The sequence below is a fragment of the Epinephelus moara genome, chromosome 7, assembly GCF_006386435.1.
Source record: "Epinephelus moara isolate mb chromosome 7, YSFRI_EMoa_1.0, whole genome shotgun sequence".
In the NCBI taxonomy this organism is placed as follows: Eukaryota; Metazoa; Chordata; class Actinopteri; order Perciformes; family Serranidae; genus Epinephelus; species Epinephelus moara.
In genome coordinates, this window is record NC_065512.1 from 26,198,493 (window position 1) to 26,219,491 (window position 20,999).

The window sequence follows — 20,999 nt, forward strand, 5'->3', positions numbered from 1 at the left end:
TGGGCTTAAGGAAACTCTAGAAGTACTCTGTGTGGTCCTACTCTGTATCTTTGCCACATGTTGGTGGGGGCCCCCAGGCGTAGGTACCCATGGATGACCAAGGCATTGTAGATGTTGATGAAGAAGGCCAGCTTCTCCTCCCGGCTCAGCGAAAGCAGCTCCACCCTCTGCAGCTGAATGGCCAGCTCACAGTAACGCTCAAAGGCGGGGTTTACTGACATGCCCTTGTAGTCCACAGTCTGTGGGAGCAAGGAAAGTGCAGTGGTAAAGTAACGAAAGAACCACATGCATATGAGCCATTTTATCATTCGTCACATCAATGTACAGTCAGAACATGTAGTAAAATACTGAAAGAAAAACAAACAAGTCTCATAAAAGGCCTCAAGACTAAAGCACACAAGGTAAACCTGTGAATCAGTGTAAGCCAAGTAATACTGACACTGAAATTAAAAACAACCAAACAGACTGAGGAATACACTCTGAGTCAGAAGCTCAGAGTAAACAAGGACATTACCTTGCCATCAGCAGAGAGATGCTCAGAAAACAGTTTCAGAATCAACTCCCGTACAAGCAAAGAGAGCTCAGCAGCTGAGAGCAATACAGAGAGAGAGAGAGAGAGAGATGGTTAATGTTTGACAACTTCAATAGCGTTCTCTGGTGAGATGAACCGAATCAATATCTGAATGGCAAGAGCAACTGTGTTAGCATAGCCTCAGTACCTTGGCAATTACTGGATCTGTTGCAATGCAACCTCGACTACATAGCTCATAGCCAGATTTCAAAACATTAACACTGAGGTGGGCCTTTCAATCTAACAACATAAATATTGTAAATGGGTCTAGGTGTATTTCCTGTTGGAGTGTTTGTTAATGCAGTAGCTGTCAGGGAGTAAACAGGGGCCAAAGCTGTTGGTCTAACAACAAAACAGCCATGACCAGCCTATAACATAATCATAAAGTGTGTTTAAAGTAGCTGTGACATAACCCCAGGGAAAAAATAATGAACTGCAAAAAGATCAGGGTAACCTTGGTGTTGTACAAATGAGATTATTATTAGGAAACATTACCTGTGGGAAAAGAGAGCATCGCAGATAAACCCAGGAGAAACACAGCCAAGCATAATAACACCAACACTTACAACAGCGGTGATTATAATCACCTCTGTGTTGTGCAGCACAGATTAGCTTGTTAGTTAGCCTCTAGAGGTGTGCAGCATTCAGGTAGAAAATACAGCACAGAGCCGGGCGGTATGTCTTACCACCACCACCACCACCACCAAGAAACTTTTGAAAAGAAATGAACAAGTATTGATGTGTCACAAGATGACACCAAACCTGCAGACAAGCCAACAAGGACTTAAAATAGGGCTTCAATGATATATATTTTCAGGCCTGTGTTTCCTCAGTGCAGGGATCGTATAATAACAGAATTAAGATATCTTATATAATACATGTTATCAAATACACTGCAGTCTGTTTTCCCAAGGTATTTCCAAGGTCAAACATAGACTTCCACGCTCATGCTGCACCCTAATCATACAGGAGGTGGAAGTCACTGATGGAATGATATATATTTTTATAAAAAGGCCATATATCAGATATATCATTAAGCCCTACTTCAGTGTATCCCACTACAGAGCTCACTAACCTAATATCCAAACCCAAGCAAACCCAAGCCAGCAGCAGAGGAAACGACAGGTGCTAGAGAGCACTGAAGGACACCAGTCAGCGTGAACCTGGAATGCGACGTGCGAATGCCCCAAAGCCCGATCCAGTCCTGACCTACCCTGGATGGGACTGCAGGCTGCCGTCTGTCCTGCGTTGAGAGCTGAGTGAGGGTCATCCTCCAGCAGCCTGTACAGTGTGTCTTTCCCTTCTCCAAAACTGCCATCCTGCTGCCCACAGCTGCGCACAATGACCATGTACTTCTTCTGCAACAATGCTTGGCCGGTACTAGAGGCCTCAGCCCTGGCTAGCACACACATGGCCACAGTGAGGAGTTCACAGGTGAAGTCAATGACCTTCCAGATTTGTTCCTTTAATTTGTACAAAAGCTGACACAACACTGGGTGCCTGTTTCACTGCAGGTCTACAGCCTTACTTACCCATGCCCTTCTCTTTCTGCAGCCAGTCAACCAGCTGATCACCCGAGAAGCTCTTTTTGTACACTGTCAGTCCCCTCCTATGACTGCCAATCACATTGCCATGTTTGAGGTCCTCTACCAGGTCTGCCAACTCATCCCTCTCACACATAAACTCTGCGAGAGCAGGAATATGCCAAGCCACACATGGACAAACACACAAATACACACATGTTCATACCCGCAATTATGAAGGAATATCTGCAGTCCGGCTTGTGTGTAAAAAATGTATCTGGTTGCTGGGAAACGTAGCACCTGGGTCAATGCTTATTATTCAGTATGGTTGATTTACATTTCTCAGAAAGAGGCCAGACACCAAAGCAACAAATTACTCACTGTATATGTAAGGACAGTTTAACTTGGATAAAAATATGGCATGTCTGTTAGAAATCATTTTTTAAAGTCCATAAAAATCCATAAACACAGATTAAAAAAAAATAACATTAATTTTGTTGCCATTTTTACATATTAAATGTTTAAGGGATGTCAGAGCTAATACACATGTTGTCAACAGGCAAAATCCTCAAGTATGTCCATTTATTTTCATCTAAAATCCAGACAAAACAGAATTGAATCTATGTGGGTTGTTTAGACTGACAACAACTGAGTGTTTGTTTAGCACTACATTAACACTGGGCTGCACAGTGGCCTATATGCACCCCGTAGCAGCCCAAAGCTGGCCAGTATTGCTAAAACAACATCCAGTGTAGTATCAAATAAGATATCATAAAGACTGTTGAGGGGGCAGGGACTAATTAAATAAACACTTTAGCATAATGATAGAAATATGAGGGACATAATTCCTTATTTGGAGGCAAAACTGAATTAAACATTTCTCCACAAAAGGCTGTGTAAGCACCCCTTTGGATAGACTTTGTTGACACAGTAGGGAGTTTAATAATCACATATAATGAGGCAGCCTGGTGCTGCAGGGCTCATCCAGAGTATCAAGTTTCCTGTATCAACTGTCAGTGTTGGCGATAGGGGCAGGAGATGAGCGTGGGCACACCATATCCGTACATGCCAGCACTAGTTTTACACTATAATTCTAACTATAGTTCATCTGAGTCAATGCCTCACATTAGGGAGGTTTTCCCCCAGTGGGGTGATTAATGTCACCATTTCATAACCTATTTTTAAGCACTCTAAACCACATCTGAAACTAATCGTGCAAAATTAAGCAATTTATCCACCCCGATCCTCGAAAAAAAGGGACTATACAATAATAGTTAGACACACTATGAACTGTGCATTAAGAACAGGTTAAGGACAGGACATTGGGATTAAATTTTTCTGCACCAACACGTGAAGGCAACAAAGTGATCTGGAAGAAGCAAAAACCCTTTACTTTCTTCCAGACCATTAAATTCCTCACCTCCATCAGTCTCCCCAGCTGTCTCCTCTTGCTGGTTCTCCTCTGGTAGTGGTGGAGCATCTGCTGGAAGAGGCTCTTTCTTGACCAGATTCACCAACCTCTGCAGCTCCTCAGGAGCCTGGAGGCGTGACACAGATTGACACATGCATACAAGTCTCGACACAATTTAAAATAATAATAGATGCAATTAGGATTTTTTTCGACACATTACATTAAGTTAATTAGTCACTTAGGGAAGTAGTATCTTTAGGCGTTTTTATTCCTTCTCACCAATTTCTGTAGGTCGTCGTTGCCCCCAACGTGAATGTTGTTAAAGAAGATCTGAGGGACTGAGGTGCGTCCTGTCAGCTCCTTCACCCTGGCTCGTAGCTCTGGATGCCTCCCCACATCCACGTCACATACCGGTACTCCCAGACGCCCCAGGGTGGCTTTAGCCTGCACACAGTGCGGGCACCCCTGGATGGAGTACACTGTTACCCGGCCCAGAGCGCTGCCCTCAACCTCCTCCATCTGCAGCAATGATGGAAAGACAAGAGGGCAAAGAGTTTTAAGTTGAAGCCTTCCAGAAAAAGTTGGCTGAGCTCCATGTTTTTCTCACCAACATCAAGTTTTACATGTATGCAAATTTACCTAAAAACTGTTCTTACCTTATGTTCCTTTTTCTGCGCTTGGCTACTGAGTGAGTGTGAACTACACAATAGGTGCTTCATCCGACACATTATAACTATGTTCAGTTCCTATTTTACATGAATCATTGAATGCACCTTTTGGCCTAAATGAAGCTTTAAACTCCTGCCCTTCTATGGGTCAGCAGGTGGTTTCACATGTTCACTGAGAGAGTTCATATAATCATACATGCACAAAAGTTTGGGAGCAAACATGTGAGACTACTTTTGTGTACATATAAACAGTCATGAAAAACACCTCTATTTTTCTACCTTAGATGAGATATTGCACATGCAAGCATTTCTGGTCTTTATACTACCTGAAAAAGGAATTGTTTTCTCTTTGCTACACACACAGTGGTGACACTGATAGTTTAATTCAGATGAACTGGTTCCAGTTTTGGGTGTTTACTTTAGGGCTCGTGTTTTGTGTGTCGCCAATGAAGGTGGCAGTTCTCCAAATGCTTTTGCACAATACTGAAGGAATCAAGTTCTTGTCCTCAACTTTCTGTACACTGAATGATATCAAATTGCAGTTTACAGTGGTGGTCTTCTGGCCAGTGAAGGGATTTAAACCAGCAGTCTCACAGTCCCGGATAATTCAAGAGAGGTGATTATGAGGAATTGAGGAACTTTTTCCCCCCCTCTCTTGGCACAATTTCCTCTCAGCTAATTTCTAAACATTTCCTTGTGTTGAAAGCAGGCCAATGCAATGTGTATTTCAACTGTGTGAAATGTTAGTAACTGACTTTGCATGAAGTTTAGCAATGACAGTGTTCCTCATTCTTTGTGACAAGGCTTTAAGCCAGCAGTCAGTCAATATTAGTCTGGGCTTATCAGTGCTGGATCAAACCACACCTCATGCTGATGCTTATAAATAGGTCAAGGTAGTTTATACACCAGTTTCACAACTTATTTGCCTTCCTTTCTGAAGTAATAAAGCAGTTCAATTTTTAAATTTGAGAATTGGTTTAGCACTATTTTCCACATGCAACTCTCTAACTCAGATACTGAATAGTAATAACTTCTTCCAAATGTTGATGGGAGATGACTGCAGATAAACAATGTACTAAACCTAGAGATTGTTAACCCGAATTGTAGAGTGACATTTACTGTCTTAGGAAAAGTAAAAATTTAAGGGGTTTAGACCATTACCAACAAGCTAGGCTAACCTTATCTTAAATCCCAAAAGTTTTTAATGGAGTTCGGCACGGGTAATGTAATGCATGTTTGTTTCAATAACTAAAAAGCATTATAACCGACATATCTATCAAGAGTGAATAAATAATTACACAACTCGTTTAGTGACATGTGTGTAACACTTTTCACCGCTGGATATAGCTTTAACCGTATAACGTTAATGACTAGAGAATGACGTTAACAAGCTAATGTGGATATATTAGCAAATGATAATAACTGCGTTACCTTTCAGCGTTTGACTCCCTCGCTTAATTCGGCTGTACAATTTAAAATCGCACAACTGCTCCCTTTAGTCCTGTTAATTAAAACATATTAGTTAATACGTATGTTAAGTATAACGCCAGCTGAGAGGTCGCTGATCTTGCAGGTAAATTACCCAGCTGCACTGGCAGGACATCATTGCGCAGGCTAGCCCATATTAGCTGCTTTAGTTAAGCTAGCTATCTTGTCTTCTGAGACGTTCAGGTGCTCCTCGTAAACTTAAAACTAAAGAGCGCTTGACTAGAAATCATATAATTTCACGGTTTGACATGACAGACGATGATTTTATCTGTCAACTCCATTCTGCCCTTTGGGACAGACCTTTAAAAAATGGGACAGACAGTACGTGACTGAGTAGCTACTTGGGGTTGTTTGTATGTATTTCAACCTGAGACTCCAATAATTCCCACAGCATTAAAGGCAGCTACTGGATGTACTGTCATACCGTGGCGGCAACCGTTGCTTCGCGCGGAACCATTCACAACTAACTCATGTTCCTGTACGGAGAAATCTCCAGTAGGACACGAATGGACGAAGAGGAGCAGATTTTCCTGTTTGGGAGTGTCGAAGATGTCAGGACTATCAGTTACAGAACGCGCTGGCTGTACAAAATTATTGAAGTTAATATCGAAAGAGGACTTATTGTCACTAAGTGACACGGTCACGAATAAAATGATAGTTGTGGAGAATGTTACAGGTATGTTTTCAATGTTTACCAGATAGCAAGGAGCAAGTAAGCTAGGATATCAGTAAGCGTTAAGCGTTAAATACATTCTGTTTTGTAACCGACATTTTTGACCTACTATGTTTTCTGACCCATTACCATACTCACTAAAAACCGTTACGTTATTTAGTGGTTAACGTTAAGGTGTTAAGGTGTTAAGGGCGGTGTCACGGACTCTGACAGAATTCAGTGTAGCACATTTTCCTATATTTCAACAGACTTAGCAAGCCAATGTCAAACATGCATTTCATGTAGCATAAATTGAAAGTTTGTACGAGCGGTTGTTAAAATATTCACTTCATTTTGTTCCACCAAAACACGTAACTTAGTGGGCGTGAACTAATTCCCGGAGGTTTTAGGAAAACGAAACTGTAAAGTAAGCTACCGTTAGGCTTCATATAGACAATACCTTAGTAATGAACTAAGATACTACATAAGAGTGAATTGCCTTTTAAATAAGGATATTGGCATGAGCTGACAATAGGGATTGCTGATGCTATTTCACTTTTGCCTGGAGGCATGTTCAGATAATAAAACAATCCAATTCTCTTACCCCTTATGCTCATTTGTTTCCACAGAGGCGATGGAAACAATTCTTTCCTTCTCTAAAAATGCTGAGGAGCTCCTGAAAAGGAAGAAAGTTCATCGTGACCTCATATTCAAGTACCTGGCCAAAGAAGGTGTGGCGATGCCTCCGAGCACCGACAAACACCAGCTGGTGAAAAGGACACTGCAGCTTTGGTCGTCTGGGAAGGTAGGGACAGGAGACAGGAGGTCAGGGGTGAGGGAAACTCCGTGTTTCAGTTCCAGGGAGAGAGGTAAATTAAACTCTGGGTCAGTTAATGACTAACCTGCTCGCTATCCAGGTTTCCTTTAAAAAACGCTGAGTTCCTCTCCGTCTCCTCCCCCTGACAGAGGCAGACACGCTGTTTCATTTCCTCCTGTGATTCAGTCTGCATCAAAGCGCATTAATTAGCCGAGATTTACTATCTGTCACAATCAAAAACCTGGTTTGATATTAGCTTGTTACTCAGGACTATCTTAACTTCCTGGTTGTGTACGCTGCCAGTCGTACGCAGCATCAGGTTGTCCTCAGCTCAGATACAAACCTCTGTATGTCCTTTTTTTATTACACTGAGGACAGCTGTCAGTTTGTTATAGCATTCCCACTAAAATATTTATTGCACATAATGTGTCATTTCAGTTTAAATTGTAAAAGTCGCTATGAAGCTTTAGACACGTAGGATCAATAAATAATCATCCCCATAACTTATGATGCGATTGCTGGCATTGATGGGACATAATTCCTAAAATCTTTGAGGTTAAATGTTAATATTTAGAGTGAGCAGGATCGTGGTGCTGCTGAGCAATGTGAACATGATTTTTTTTTTTTTTAATAGACAGTGTAGAGTCTGAACATGTTTCGTCAGCATCTCACTTACAATGTTTAAATTTACTGCCTTTGTTGCCATGTAGCTGAAATAAAGCCACTGAATGCTCCACTGTAACCTTTTACTCAAGTGCAAATCACCAACCACGTTAATTCTGGATCCGATTACAATCACGTCTCTAGGCCTGTGTCCTTGATTTTTATTTTTATACCTTCAATTTGTTTTGTTTTTATCCCTGTCACATCAAAGCTGACCAAACTGATTTTTAAATTGTAATGTAGACTGCAACCTAAATGATGAGTTATTGAACACCACTTTATGTGCTAATTTATCAACCCTTTGCCCTGCTCCGACTCAGGTTCTTAAAACAATAAATACATGTGCACAGTTCGTATACAGGACAATTAATAATATTTCTACATCCACTGGATTAAAGTGGAGTGTCTGCCTTTTATTTACCTGTTGCCATGGTGAATCATAGTATCAGACCTCTATTGATGATGGCTTTTTTCATTCACTGCACACATTCTCAACTCAGGGTGAACATACTCAGAACTGATTGGACAAATTGTGTTCAGCTGTACTGGAACCAGTATCAGATTTCATCAACTCAGAGTTCAGGTTCCGACCGGATTGTGACACTGAGTTAAGTTGTCAATAATTAGCTGTTGACAGCTTGTATTATTGAAATGTGTACTGAAAAGTAATCCAGACACAACTTGACCATGTGTTTGAATATACCAATAATGTCTCGTTTCTTTAAGGCCGTGGATGAGACCAGACAGAGACCGCCCACACAGACAGTATCCACAGACGAGAAGACTGGGGTGGACTTTGACCCCATGGTCCTTGGCCAGCAGTTCTGCCAGTGGTTCTTCCAACTCTTAAACAGTCAGAACCCCTCGCTGGGCCAGCCGCCTCAGGACTGGGGACCACAACACTTCTGGCCAGATGCAAAACTACGCCTCCTCTCTAAGTAAGAATGCCATTAACAGAACATTAATTTGAATTAAGCTACTGGTAGTTTTGGGCAGGACTTTGTAACACCAATTGTCTATTTTTTCTACAAACCAAGTGTCATCATAACAATTTGATAATGTGATAAGCACCAAAAAATTGTACATGTACAGTAGGAGCTTAAACTAGACCTGTATTTTACACAGTAAAAACAGTTACAGTTACAGCTAATTTGGGAAAAATAGCCCAAAACTAAACTGTGCTGACAGAGCTGTGTCTGTCTTTCTCAGAGCTGGCAATGAGCAGATGGAGGAGTTCCTGGGCGCTGAACTGGTTAACCTTCGTCTCCTGGCCTTGACCAGGGAAGAGCGCCTCTTTCTCAGCCCCAACCTGGAGTCTCATGGTCTCAGGACGCTGGCCTCCCCCCATGGCCTGGTTCTGGTGGCGGTAGCCGGGACCATCCACAGAGACGGAGCCTGTCTGGGCATCTTTGAGAAAATATTTGGCCTCATCCACTCCCCGCTGGAGAACAACAGCTGGAAGATTAAGTTTGTCAACCTGAAGATCAGAGGGCAGGATGCTTTGGGTGGGACAGAGGTGGTGGCACCTGCCTTGAATTATAACTCCACTGAATTGCAGCTTCTCTGCAGTTGATGCCACTCCTTATTTCATATTATTTCCCCAGGGAATGCTTGACTGTGCATGCCCTCTTGTTACTCATCTAACTTGCCCAAACAACCTGAGATCAGGACTGGTGACATAACTGGCACAAACCCCTTTCTTAAGTTATGTAAATCAGTCATGTCAGGACTGTACTGGTGGTGGACACTGTTGCATCTCGGTACGTCACTGATGTAACATCTAAACAGGACAAAGCTTTGGAAAAAGCTCTCGTATTGTTTTCTCTGCTGCTTCTTGTTGTGGGAACATTTTGCTTCAGACATACTGTACCTTGATGCAAGGCAAGTTTTGCTTTTGCATCCTGTGCCTTATTTTAGATAACATGTAAATACAGATATGGATGTGCTCTTGTAAATGTGTATCATATCAGATATAATGATTATATTGCTGTGCTCTACAATGACAACTAGGTCACTACTTGCGAACATAAAGATATTGTGTTTTATTCACATGATAATACTAAGTCAATTAAAATTGATTTTGAATGCTATCTAAGATGGCGGTGCTTTTATGTGAGGAGTAAAGGTCAGCCCTTAATGTGTACACATGTTACAAATTAGTATTATGTCAACCAAGCTCATAAAGCGAGCGTAATCATGCACAGGTCTAATATGGGTGTATCTCAATGTCTAATATCTGAGCAGCAAACAGATGGAGGAGTTCCCTGGGTGCTGAACTGGCTGGCCCCATGGCCTCGGGGTGCTGGCCTACCTCCATGGCGTGGTGCTGGTGGCTGTATATCAAAATATGTACAGCAGTATTTGAAATCTCATTTTTATTTTATAGCACATCATACATTTAAATGCTGGGGATAAACATGTACCTGCGTTGAAACCGTGCGATGCAGTATACACATTGTGCCAAATCACTTGTGAGCAACCCATGTACAGTGAGTTATCCTGTGACTCCCAGCAGTACAGGATAGCGTATAATTCTTACAACATTTTGCATTTCGATAGCATAGTGCACAGATGTGGGGAGAACGGCAGCCTAGTTGTTAAGTGCTTGTTTGTTTTCTGTGTGTTCTATTTATCCTGGGGCGCAGCGTAATTTGGCACAAAATTTGCCTGATGGATGTAAGTCTCATTCGGCCTCAACCAAAACAGAACAGAGGATTACTTCGAATTACTTTGCTTGTTCATACGGAGGCCAGATGCTGCGCAGCCCCGAGGCTCAGAGCTAAGTGTCAACTGGCCCCCGGAAAATCGGTGTGATCGCTTCATTCATGGAAGTATTGTCAGGATGAATGGATCCCTTTGTCTTAGAAAGTCCAAGCTTTTCAGACAGATGTGATGCTCGGTGTTCATCACAGTATTTTACTGTGACTTCCACACCTCATACACCAGCAGCATGTGTACATTGTGAATATACCTTAACCTGGCAGCTCTGTCCCAAAATGTGGGAATGGGCGGATATTATATGCAAGTATTCAATCCCCGTACTTTCCTTCGGCAGCCGTGATTGCAGATGTCATGACAGCCTGAAAGCCTCCCACACCACACTGGAATGGTTTCTCTGGGTGGTCAGACATCTGATATAAAAATAAACACATTCACTAGCTGTGGTCAGGAAGGAAACCTCCATCATATATGACATTTTATTCTTTACTGGCCAACATGACATATGACATGCAGATGTATGGGTCAGCCTTTCTTGCCACAGCTACAATTTTGCATATTGCTGTAGGAAGGGAAGAAACACAGCAGGTCTGTCTTCACTGCCTCATACAGGACTGAAATCAGAAAGATCAGGGTGATGAGAGTAAGGGCCAGGAGAGGATACAGCGTCTTCGTCATTAACAAAGGACCTCAGTGTACTGTAAAACAGCCGAGCAACAACAGATGGGAGGCCTTGGGAGACTTCATCATCTTTGAAAATACAGGATTTATCACCATAGCAGCGTTTCCTGGTATTTTTAGCCCGATTCAGCTGAACAATACAGCATTTTCATTGATATAGTAAACAATATAAGCCCTGTTAATTGCACAAAACAAAATAATTAAGCTAAAATGCACTTCACATGCTCCAAATTGACTCCTTTTCCAGCGATTCTACTCCGTCATCCTCGTCAGGGCGCACAGGGCCTGGTGGGGCACAGACTACGCCACTATGACTCTGTGGCTTTGGTGGGAAATGTTACATGTGGGAAATTATTCTTGGCAGCTGCTTTCAAAGGCCCCTGGAATAGTTAATATCTGTGACTGTATGGGTCGGAGCCGCATGGCCCTTTGTGCTTTACTGGGCCATAGTTGTGGTCGAGGGGAAACCGCTGCAGCCATTGATCTCAGCCTGTTCACCTCTCAGAAAGAATAATAACAAGCTGCTCGCCTTCTGTCTTTATGGCACTTGGCTTCTCTGCTGTTTAATAAGCGGTTTGGCCACGGGCGCAGCTCTGACGCACGGGTTCAAAAATACCGCGGCAGTGGCGTCTGGTGAGGGTTTTGACTTTTTTTTTTTTTTTGCTCCCCTCCTGTAATAGGGAAGTGTGTTTCTCATAAAGAAACATGCTAAAACTTAGATCTATGGCTCTTTGAAATAGCTAACGGGTGGTGAACCATGGACTGCTGCTTTAATTGTCCATCCATTTCCCCCCCCCCCATCTTTTACTTTGATTGGACGTTAGGTTTGCTCTTAGAAACAGCCTTATTAGCTTCTCAAAGATTACTTTATTAAACGCTTCATGCTGCAGCCATTTTTCACTCTCTGACAAGCTGATGGCTTTACAGAGCCATTAATGCCAAAGTGTATTTTTTTTAATGTCTGCAGCAGTAATTCTTAAAGCAGGGCCCAGGGACACCCAGGTTTTCTCAGGGACTTCAAGGAGTCCTTGAAATGGAATAAGCCTCTTATTGATAGTGTTGATTAAGTAGAAATGATCCCAAATACACCAAATGATTGTCTACAATAAGACCTATAGTGTCACTTTCACTATTAACTTCCACCTTTTTAAATAGACATTTACTCATATGGGTTTGTTTTAGCCACATAATGTCCTTATGTGACTGAAACAAAAAATATAAGTTGATATTTCCTCTCTGCTGCTCACTGATGCGTCAATATGACTTGACCTCATGACAACATGAGGCCAGAAGAGGGCAGACAAGCTACACCAGACAGAGGAAAGACTTTGATCCCTGGCCAAGAGAGGAGTTGGAGGTGGTGGTGGTGGGGGGGATCCTTTTAACACTATTACGTGAGGAAACTCATCAATTCCTCCGAGCAATCTGAGTGAGCTGATGTTACCAGGCAATTTCTATCCGGCCACTGCCATGAGGAAAACTGTAAATTCTTCCAGTTTGAATTGTCCTCCATTAAAGTAATGGGCTTCTAAAAGAGAGACACGTTAAACTGTTGCCTTTCATAGGCACAAGAGCACGTATTTCACGAGTTATTGAAGTGTCAGTAATTTATCGGTACCCGCGGAAGGTGTCAGAGACAATTTTAACACAATGCTCTCTGCAGCCTGCACTCTGCGGACAATAAAGAACGGGATTTATGAATAGGAGGGGGCTTGATCAATAGGCCATGATATTTCTCCTGCTGACAAAACATTTTGGAGGAGATTTCAATCAGAGTTTTGACTGAGTTGTTTTGTCATTTTGTTGGACTTGCCCTCCAACCCAGCGGTGTTTCATAAACCGGTACACACACTAAAAGCTGCACAGAAACAACCACATAACTCGGGGAGGAGAGAATGAGGTCAACAGTGTTTGGCGTTGGTGTTAAAGCCACAATCCACAATTCTCCAACCTAACACTTTATTGTTTTCTGAGGAGGTGTTATGTTTTTACTTCTTGTTTGGGTTATGGGGTTGACAAACTGCTGTGGCCGATTGTGAGGTTTCTGCTAAGGGTCAAAGTGTTTTACTTCCATCCTTACATTTTATGTTGATCTTAACATCTTGTGCTTCCTGGTCCTTTCCTGAAAAGGTCTAGTTAGACGCAAGATGCAGGCAAAGTAATCACATTTACATTTTAAGGACATTACACAAAGAGGGGACAAGTTCAACAGCATCGTAGCATCTCTAGAATCAGGTTTAGCCTCATGTTTGCTCGACCTCATGCGACCTTAAAGCCCTTGCTGGGAGTGCACTTTACTTTCTGCTTACAGATCGCCCCCATAGCATCACTCTTCATTACATTCCCCTGATGTCTGAGCTGACATCATTGTTCCGTTTCAACACAAATTGGTTTGGACCGACGAGGCAGCCGTTACAGTTCGTATCAGCCCTTCTCCTGGCCTGGCGGTGTATCCTTACACATGCATCATTATCTCACGTAAACAGTGGAAATGCGAGACCGCTGGGGGAACAGACGCCATTCAAGGCAACAAAAGCGAGGGGCTGAGTGAAAAGATCCTGGGCGGTGACACTCTCGTTTAGCGTCAATTAAAGAAAACAACAAGCAGAGCTCTTTCTGAAGGCAGCTGGGTCCAATGTGTTTATTTATACTGAGGCAAATATGTATGTTTGAAGGAATGCATGCAGACAAGGATGTTTCAATCAGGAAAACATGGAGGGGGAACAAAACGTGTCCCTCACATTGAGATGTACTTGAGTTGAGCTCGCACACAATGCCTTCTCTCTCTCTTTATCTCTATGTTTCTCTGTCTCTCTCACACATAGTGGCTCCACTGTGCAGCTCTGCACTGAGTCCCTTTCGTATGCAGTGCAGGGGCCCCCGATGAGGGCCTTCCCTTGGCTCTCCAACTAAACAGAGAAGATGGTGTTATCACAACGCTGCCAGGAGGTTGTCAGCCTGTATTGGTCCGGGCTGACCGAGTGGCCGGTCGGCGGATGCGTGTCGATGCCAGGCTCCCAGCGCCTTCCCTCCGTGGACATCTGCTGTGTGTGGAAAAGCTGCGCAGTTTGTCTGTGGTTGCATCTTAATCCTCCATCTCTTCGGCTGCAGCCATGCCTGGCCGAGCAAACCAGCAGCTCTGCTCGCCTTGCTTGTATTAATTGCCCTTGCCTGGCTCGCTGTTTGCTTCTGATTACACTCATTAATTTCAATTCCCCAGGAAGCCACCACCACCGTAGCTGCCTTTAGACGGGCGCTCGCACACACACATACAGACGTGCGCTCGCTCCCCACATACTGCACATGCATGGACAGGCATAAATGCATATTTGTATGGACTCAACCTTGCATTTCATGTTTGGTGTGAAATATTTAACATTCTTTAAATTGATTTCTTTGTCTCGGCATGTTCTCCTCATTTGGCGCCCCCACAAAATACTGCAATTATGGTTCATAATTAGGGGGAGGCAGCTATGGAATAATTACATTTGGGTGGGTGGGAAAGGAAATATTACACTCCATATCTATCATCTTAAATCTTTTTTAATGTAGTAGCTTCACTTACTAATGCTAGATTATTAATACATTCTGATTTCTATCATTAGCTGCAGTGGAATTTTCCGGTCAAATGTGCATAATGTGTCTGTGCAAGAGAATAATTACATGTACATCTGTTGACAATCATTAGTTTCATGTAGCCCGTTTCCTGTGATCATACGCACAGATGCAAGCACACCCTGTGTGTCATCACTGGCCATTTGTACGTCATTAGCAGCTGTGAGCTGTGTCTGCTGTCTACCTCGGCTGGTCTCGCTCTCTAAGACTGGGGGACAAGAAGAAAGTCGCTCTGACCTGTTGGTCATAAGTCATTGTCCCTGTCCCAGCAGGTGGACCACATCTGGTAAACTCCAAACATCTGGGCCGGCATGGTGGCCTCGTAATTATAGCAACGCTGCAGTCTTTACTCAAAATTGCTCGGAAAAATCAATGTCAAAGCATATTATTACCTTTGACTCATTAAATTTTCAAGCTCATACGCAAACACTTCCCTCGGAGCAAATGTGGCATAATCAGCTAAAGTGCAGCAGCTTAGTGGCAGTGCTGATGACACAAAAGCTGTGCTTAATGAACAAACATGAAACTGTGTGTGTGTTTATTTTAAATGCACAAAAATATCAGGCAATTTAAATATTTAAAAGAGGATCACTGGGACTTTAACACAGGAAATCTTTTGCATCAAACACTTCTTTCCTGCCTTTTTCTGCATCAATTTATGGTGCAAAACTGTGCTTTTTAAGTAAATCTACGCCCAAGCATGGGTGCAGGTGTGTTTCTTTACACACTGATGTCCACAGTGTGCATCGTCCACAGTGCTATCATCAGCTTGTGGCTTTTCTGAACTCTAAAGTTGAGAGTGACGTACAGAGTGTGGCTGCTACTCCTCCTCAGCAGCCGCTAAGCCGACCTAAGGGGCAGTAAAACCCTCCCATAATACCAAGCTGTGTGGCCTCTTGCCTTCTGTCACCCTATCACCTCAGAACCTGGGATTTTCTGGGAAAGCTGGGCTTCTGGACTGACTCATCAGACAGCTGTACCTTAAAGGCCCTCGTGGGGGCGTCACCCCGAGGGTCACTGCCCTGGGCTCTGATTTGACGGCCAGGCACAAATAAAAACCCCTGAAGCTTGACAACTTCCTTGCTGAGCCCACGTAACCCAATTAGTGAACCAGTCCTCAGTCGGAGAAAATGAAAACATTCCGGACTCCAATTCCCAAGGCGGCTGTAGTCATTTATTAAATCCATTTCTTGTTTCACCCTCTTCCTGAGATTTTCTAGGACTGATTTTAATGGTCCACCAAGGAGTGACTCAACAATTCAATGTCATGCCAGTGCACTGCAAATATACTATACTCCCGGCTGCGCTGAATCCTACAGACAAGCTGGAGTACCTCACATCATCATTATGTTAACCCACTGCCATCTTCTTAAAGTGTACCCAGATAATGAGATCACCTCAGCTCTGTGGGTGCTGAGAGCCGACGTTACCCCACAGTGTAGTCAGTGAGGCTAAAGATGCTGGAGGGTGAAGGCAAAGACGATGAGAAAAATCAGTGCTCCAGCAGAAGGTCATATTGATTGATAAAGCACCCTGTGGACTGGGCTGTGGATTGCTCACCCCCCATAGTGTGTTTGTTGTGGGATACCAGACTGCTGCCCTGAAGGCCCTGAACAACACAGACAGGCAGAGAAAGACAGTTAAATCAATGACCGTCTCACACAGGGCTCTTATACGTTCTTCCAAATCATCTAAAGTGGCTCCCTCGGCACCTCTACTTGTTCCTACCACCTCTGAAAAAATAGCACGATTTGTTAAAGACACTAGAGTTCAGGGAGAAACAGCAAGCACCCTCTGCTCTAAAGCAATCGATGACTGAAAAAAAAGATTCATTTCTCTCAGAAATAAAGACATCTTGGCATTATGAAGCAACATAGAGACAAAAATACCACAAATTCCAGTGAAAGACGAGGATGACGAGGGATGCTTGTGAGGAAAGCTACATTTGCCTATTGAGACCAGGCCCCTTGTGTCTTCTCTCTCCCTTGTGGGCTCCTGACAGAGCCAGATAGGCCTCCTCACTGCTGACAGCCAAATGTCCTCATCCATCCTCATCCAAGAGGCCCGCAGGCGTCATCAACCTCGTCTAGATTTCCCCCGACGAAACCCCAAAGCAGAAATCTCTTGCCCCGAGCCCAACAAAGCGATGGAGTTGGGAGTGTCCCCGTGGAGCCTCTGTCAATATGTCATCATCGTCATAGCTGCCAGTTGGCAGCGTAGCAACCCGTTGCAGATGTGTCAGCAAAACACGACCATTTTATTATTATTTCTTTTCACTGAATATCCATTGCAGGACACACACTTCTACTCTGTTTTCACAGGAAGGGCCATAACTCAAGCGGCCCATGATGTGCTTCCCATTCCTGTGACGGAGGGGTATTCGTGATGATGAACGGACACATGGGGGAGTGTTTGTTTTGTGGAAGAGGGGGACTCTTTTAGCTGGGTGGAGCCGTACACAGTAAGCAGACGTAAGCACTTATGGTCCAATCTGGCTGTGCTGACAACACAATTTCAGCCAGTTTGGAGAACAAACCGAGCGTTTCATAGGATGATACACCTTCAGTACAAATGTAGCACATGAATTATTTAGTTTCATCTTTGTGTGCCGAGCTACAAGGGAAAAATGTGAAGCTTTGGCTATAAAGAAATACCTTATAAGTCTCCTCTTTGCTATAGAAAGGACGGTGTTCATAAAAAAGCTTTGAGCAAAGCATGTATGGAAGTACTGAAGCATCTTGCACATACACTTTGAAATGGAAACAAGTGTGCCTTTGAACTATGCTCTGACTGTGCTTACTGTAACAAAGTCACCATCCATCCTCTGTAGCAAGCTACTGCAGTTTGCAATAATAGTCCACAACAGTATCATAAGGCAGAATTTAACAATATTTATTCATTGAGCTCAGAAAGTGCACTGTAAATATGAAGCACTCTGCTAAAAGCCAGGAAATCACCACAATATCACGGCCATTTGGAGAACAGAATCATACTCAGTGGGCTTCATATCACCAGGCTCAAGACGGTAATTGTCTATACTGCATTTAGCGAGGGTCACGGAGAAAGTGACGGGGGGAAAAAAGGGACAAATAAAGAAAGAGGAGAGGGCAGAGGGAGAACAAGTGAAGGCTGACTTCTCCCCGCAGAGTCCCCGGCAGAATGTCCCTTCCTAGCAAATTACAGGAAATTGCAACTTTGTAGCTATTGCCACAAATTAATTCTGCGTGTCAAGGAGGAGAGCGGATCGAGTCTACACATGTTGCCTTGACGTTCCCTAGACTGTAATGTAATGCACAGCTAATAGGGGACGAGATGAGTTTGAGATTTCATTTCAGGAGCAGCAGCGGTAATGGCAGAGATGATCATCATGACTGCATTACCTGCAATTGGATTTAAAAGATGTAAAATATTTTGTTTGCCTCTGCTGAGATGTCAGTAAATATTCCTCTGGCTTTGGGGCAGACAAGAAGCTTTGAATGTGTACTGAATATGTGCATGTTTGAACACTTCAAAAGAGATTGTGTTTGCATTGAGTCTGGCACACTGGATTATGGGTTGAAAGAGTCATATGCTGAGGTGATGTGTGACCTTTGACCGTGGAGTGTTTTTCATAGCCGGGTCATCCATCTTCATTTTCTCCCGGTGGTTACTGTGTTGTACGACATTAATTCAAACAGCTCGAGGTGTTTGGATAGCTTGCTCCATCGGACTTAACACACCCAAAGTGTCTGAAATGACATCCATCAATCAGACTTTGTTTCAGTAAAGGATCGGGTTAACTTTGTGTTATACCTTACTGTAGCTTTTTTCAGCTACATATACGTATGGAAACAGGATTTTCAGGGTCGACTCCAGAGTGTGTCCATATTTTTTACTAAAGTCAACAGGTATTTTGGCATGAAAAAAGGAATTAAGTTCCTATACATATTTTTTTCATAATGCTATCTTACAATGTTCATACATTTTCCTGCATTCCATTTTATTTTATTATTTAATTTAATTTAATTTGATTTAATTTAATCTTATTATTTTTACTTAATTCAATTTAATTTAATTTAACTGAATTTAATTTGACTTTATTTTTATTTCATTATTATTAAATTCAGTTTAATTTAATTTCATTTAATTCAATTTAATTAATTGAATTTAATTTAATTTAATTCAACTTAGTTTAATTTCACTTTACTTTACTTTACTTTATTTTATTTTATTTTATTTTATTTTATTTTATTTCATTTTATTTCATTTTATTTCATTTTATTTTATTTTATTTTATTTTATTTTAGGACTTGTCTTTGTCCATAGGTTTAAATGTAAAGTAAACTCCGAACTGCACTAACCCGCAGGAACTTCACATCCAAATCTAAATATTGGGAGCAACTCCGGAGGAAACTAACTAACAAGGCTAATAAATCAACATTTAGCTTCATCTTACAGGAACACTTCACCAACAAAATGATCAGTTATTAGTTAGTATATCAGCTACTCACCCCATGTTACGTCAACTTCATGGGAAAAAAAACCCGGATACATTTCTTGATGTATTGGAATAAAGGGGGGGTTCGTGTTTAACAACAGAAAAATCATATGAAAACATCTGTTTACAAACTCTCACACAACTTACACGGTATAATCTAAGTCTCATTTATCCACTTGAATGCTCTTCCCAAACACATGCATTCTTGCTAAAACCCCACCATTTAAAACACTTCTGTAAATGAGAAATGCACCTGGGCAAGCTCATGTGTTTGAACTCTGCTCTTGCATTTCACTGAGTAGAGTTCAGACCAGGTACCAGGTAAATAGTAAGGTTTGAGTGAATATGAATGTGTTCATACACAAACTATCATTTTGAGGGTGAAGTATTCCTTTAATATTCTTAGGAGAGCAGAGAATTCATGGAAGTTTCATGGAAGAAATTACCTGACTTTGTTTTTTAAACATTTTGTGTCTTTATTGTTGTGAGTGATTTTGCAGTCTGCATCAGCGAGGCCAGCTGCAGATAAAAAACACAACAGTGTGATTGTTTCTGGCAGTTATTGAGCAAAAAGATCCCCAACCTGCTCTGGATGTTCTGCAAAAGTGACACTTATATAAATGACTTTCTGTTGGTAGAAGAGATGAACCATTATTCGCAGTGTTTTTTACTTTCAATTTGTCTGATATAAAGTCAACTGTCCTCCCCGCCTCCATAAATCCCAAGACACCAACAAAGTGAAGGAGCATTCAAATCAGCTCGTTCCAGCGGCAGTCGATGGCCGGCCTCTCAAGGACGCTGATTGACATTTTATACAGCTCCTGCAGTTTAGTGGTATTGATGGCATTCAATTTAACTGTATATTCTTTTAATAAGGGTGCTGCCAGATGCCTGGTGCTTTCAAAGTGCTCTTTAAGAGACAGTGAGTTGCAGAGAAAGAGAGGGAGACACAAAGAAGGTCAGAATTAAGTGATGCGCTTTCTCTAAAGCAATTATTTTAAGATACCGGCTTTTTGTTTTTTCACTTGGCTGGGTGAACGCTGTGATTGGACTGTGACATATTTTTATCATTTGGCTCTGTTCTCCGAGACATTAAATTTGTAATGAATCAATGCCTATGGGGTTAAAGTGCTTACTGTCCGATTCAATTTGAGGGTGATATATCCACATCAAATGAAATTGATATAACTGGAAGACAGCATCATTGTTAAGTCTGCTTAAGTCTGCAACCAACAGATACCCAATTAAACACTTCCCTGTCAGGCCTTCTCATCTTTACTTTTTGCTTGTTCAGGAATTTTTGCCTTCAATTTGGTCATCTGCCGGAAAGAAAAAATGCAGTGAAACTAAGGCCTTGTGATGAATTCGCCCAGTCGGGAATATTCCTGCCCAGGGACCTGAATACAAACGGCTCCCATACGAATACGAACACCTCAAACAACCTTAAAGCTGAAAATCAGCACTTAACCTTCATAGTCATTGTTTCATGTGAATTCTAATGTGCTTGAGTCGACACAAAACTACAATAGCTATTATATATTTGAGGAAATAATTGAAATGATGATTGTTACTGTGCCTCTTGAGCCACTGAGCTCTTAAAACTTTAATGTGTTTACACTGGATGGTGCAGGGGGGTCTATGGCACCTATAAACCCTGAGCTCCAAACATTTACAGTGTTGAAAGGCGACTTTGTTCTCCTCTGACTCTCCAATCA

General features: G+C 42.3%; 2 protein-coding genes across 4 annotated transcripts in view; one reads left to right on the top strand and one right to left on the bottom strand.

The window, feature by feature from the left end:
• zgc:152951 (uncharacterized protein LOC569013 homolog) overlaps nt 1-7,166 on the bottom strand; it is a 14,714-nt gene extending 7,548 nt beyond the window's left edge. Inside the window, exons 1-8 of one of the 3 annotated variants that reach the window (XM_050048123.1) lie at nt 5,756-5,829; nt 5,605-5,674; nt 3,785-4,024; nt 3,515-3,632; nt 2,104-2,256; nt 1,785-1,970; nt 515-588; nt 42-239 (exon numbers count right to left, since the gene is read on the bottom strand). In XM_050048123.1, the coding sequence (XP_049904080.1) occupies nt 42-239; nt 515-588; nt 1,785-1,970; nt 2,104-2,256; nt 3,515-3,632; nt 3,785-4,024 (969 nt within the window). In that variant the 5' untranslated portion in view covers nt 5,605-5,674; nt 5,756-5,829. Of the gene's footprint in view, nt 1-41; nt 240-514; nt 589-1,784; nt 1,971-2,103; nt 2,257-3,514; nt 3,633-3,784; nt 4,025-5,604; nt 5,675-5,755; nt 5,830-6,917 lie in introns of those variants that run through there. The other 2 variants (XM_050048125.1, XM_050048124.1) reach the window with 2 other exon arrangements.
• Nucleotides 6,137-9,883, top strand: c7h3orf38 (chromosome 7 C3orf38 homolog). Its single transcript, XM_050048126.1, has 4 exons — nt 6,137-6,337; nt 6,943-7,118; nt 8,520-8,731; nt 9,003-9,883. The coding sequence occupies exons 1-4, from the start codon at nt 6,211-6,213 to the stop codon at nt 9,364-9,366; spliced, it is 879 nt and encodes a 292-aa protein (XP_049904083.1). The 5' UTR covers nt 6,137-6,210; the 3' UTR covers nt 9,367-9,883.
• Nucleotides 9,884-20,999: the final 11,116 nt, after the last annotated feature.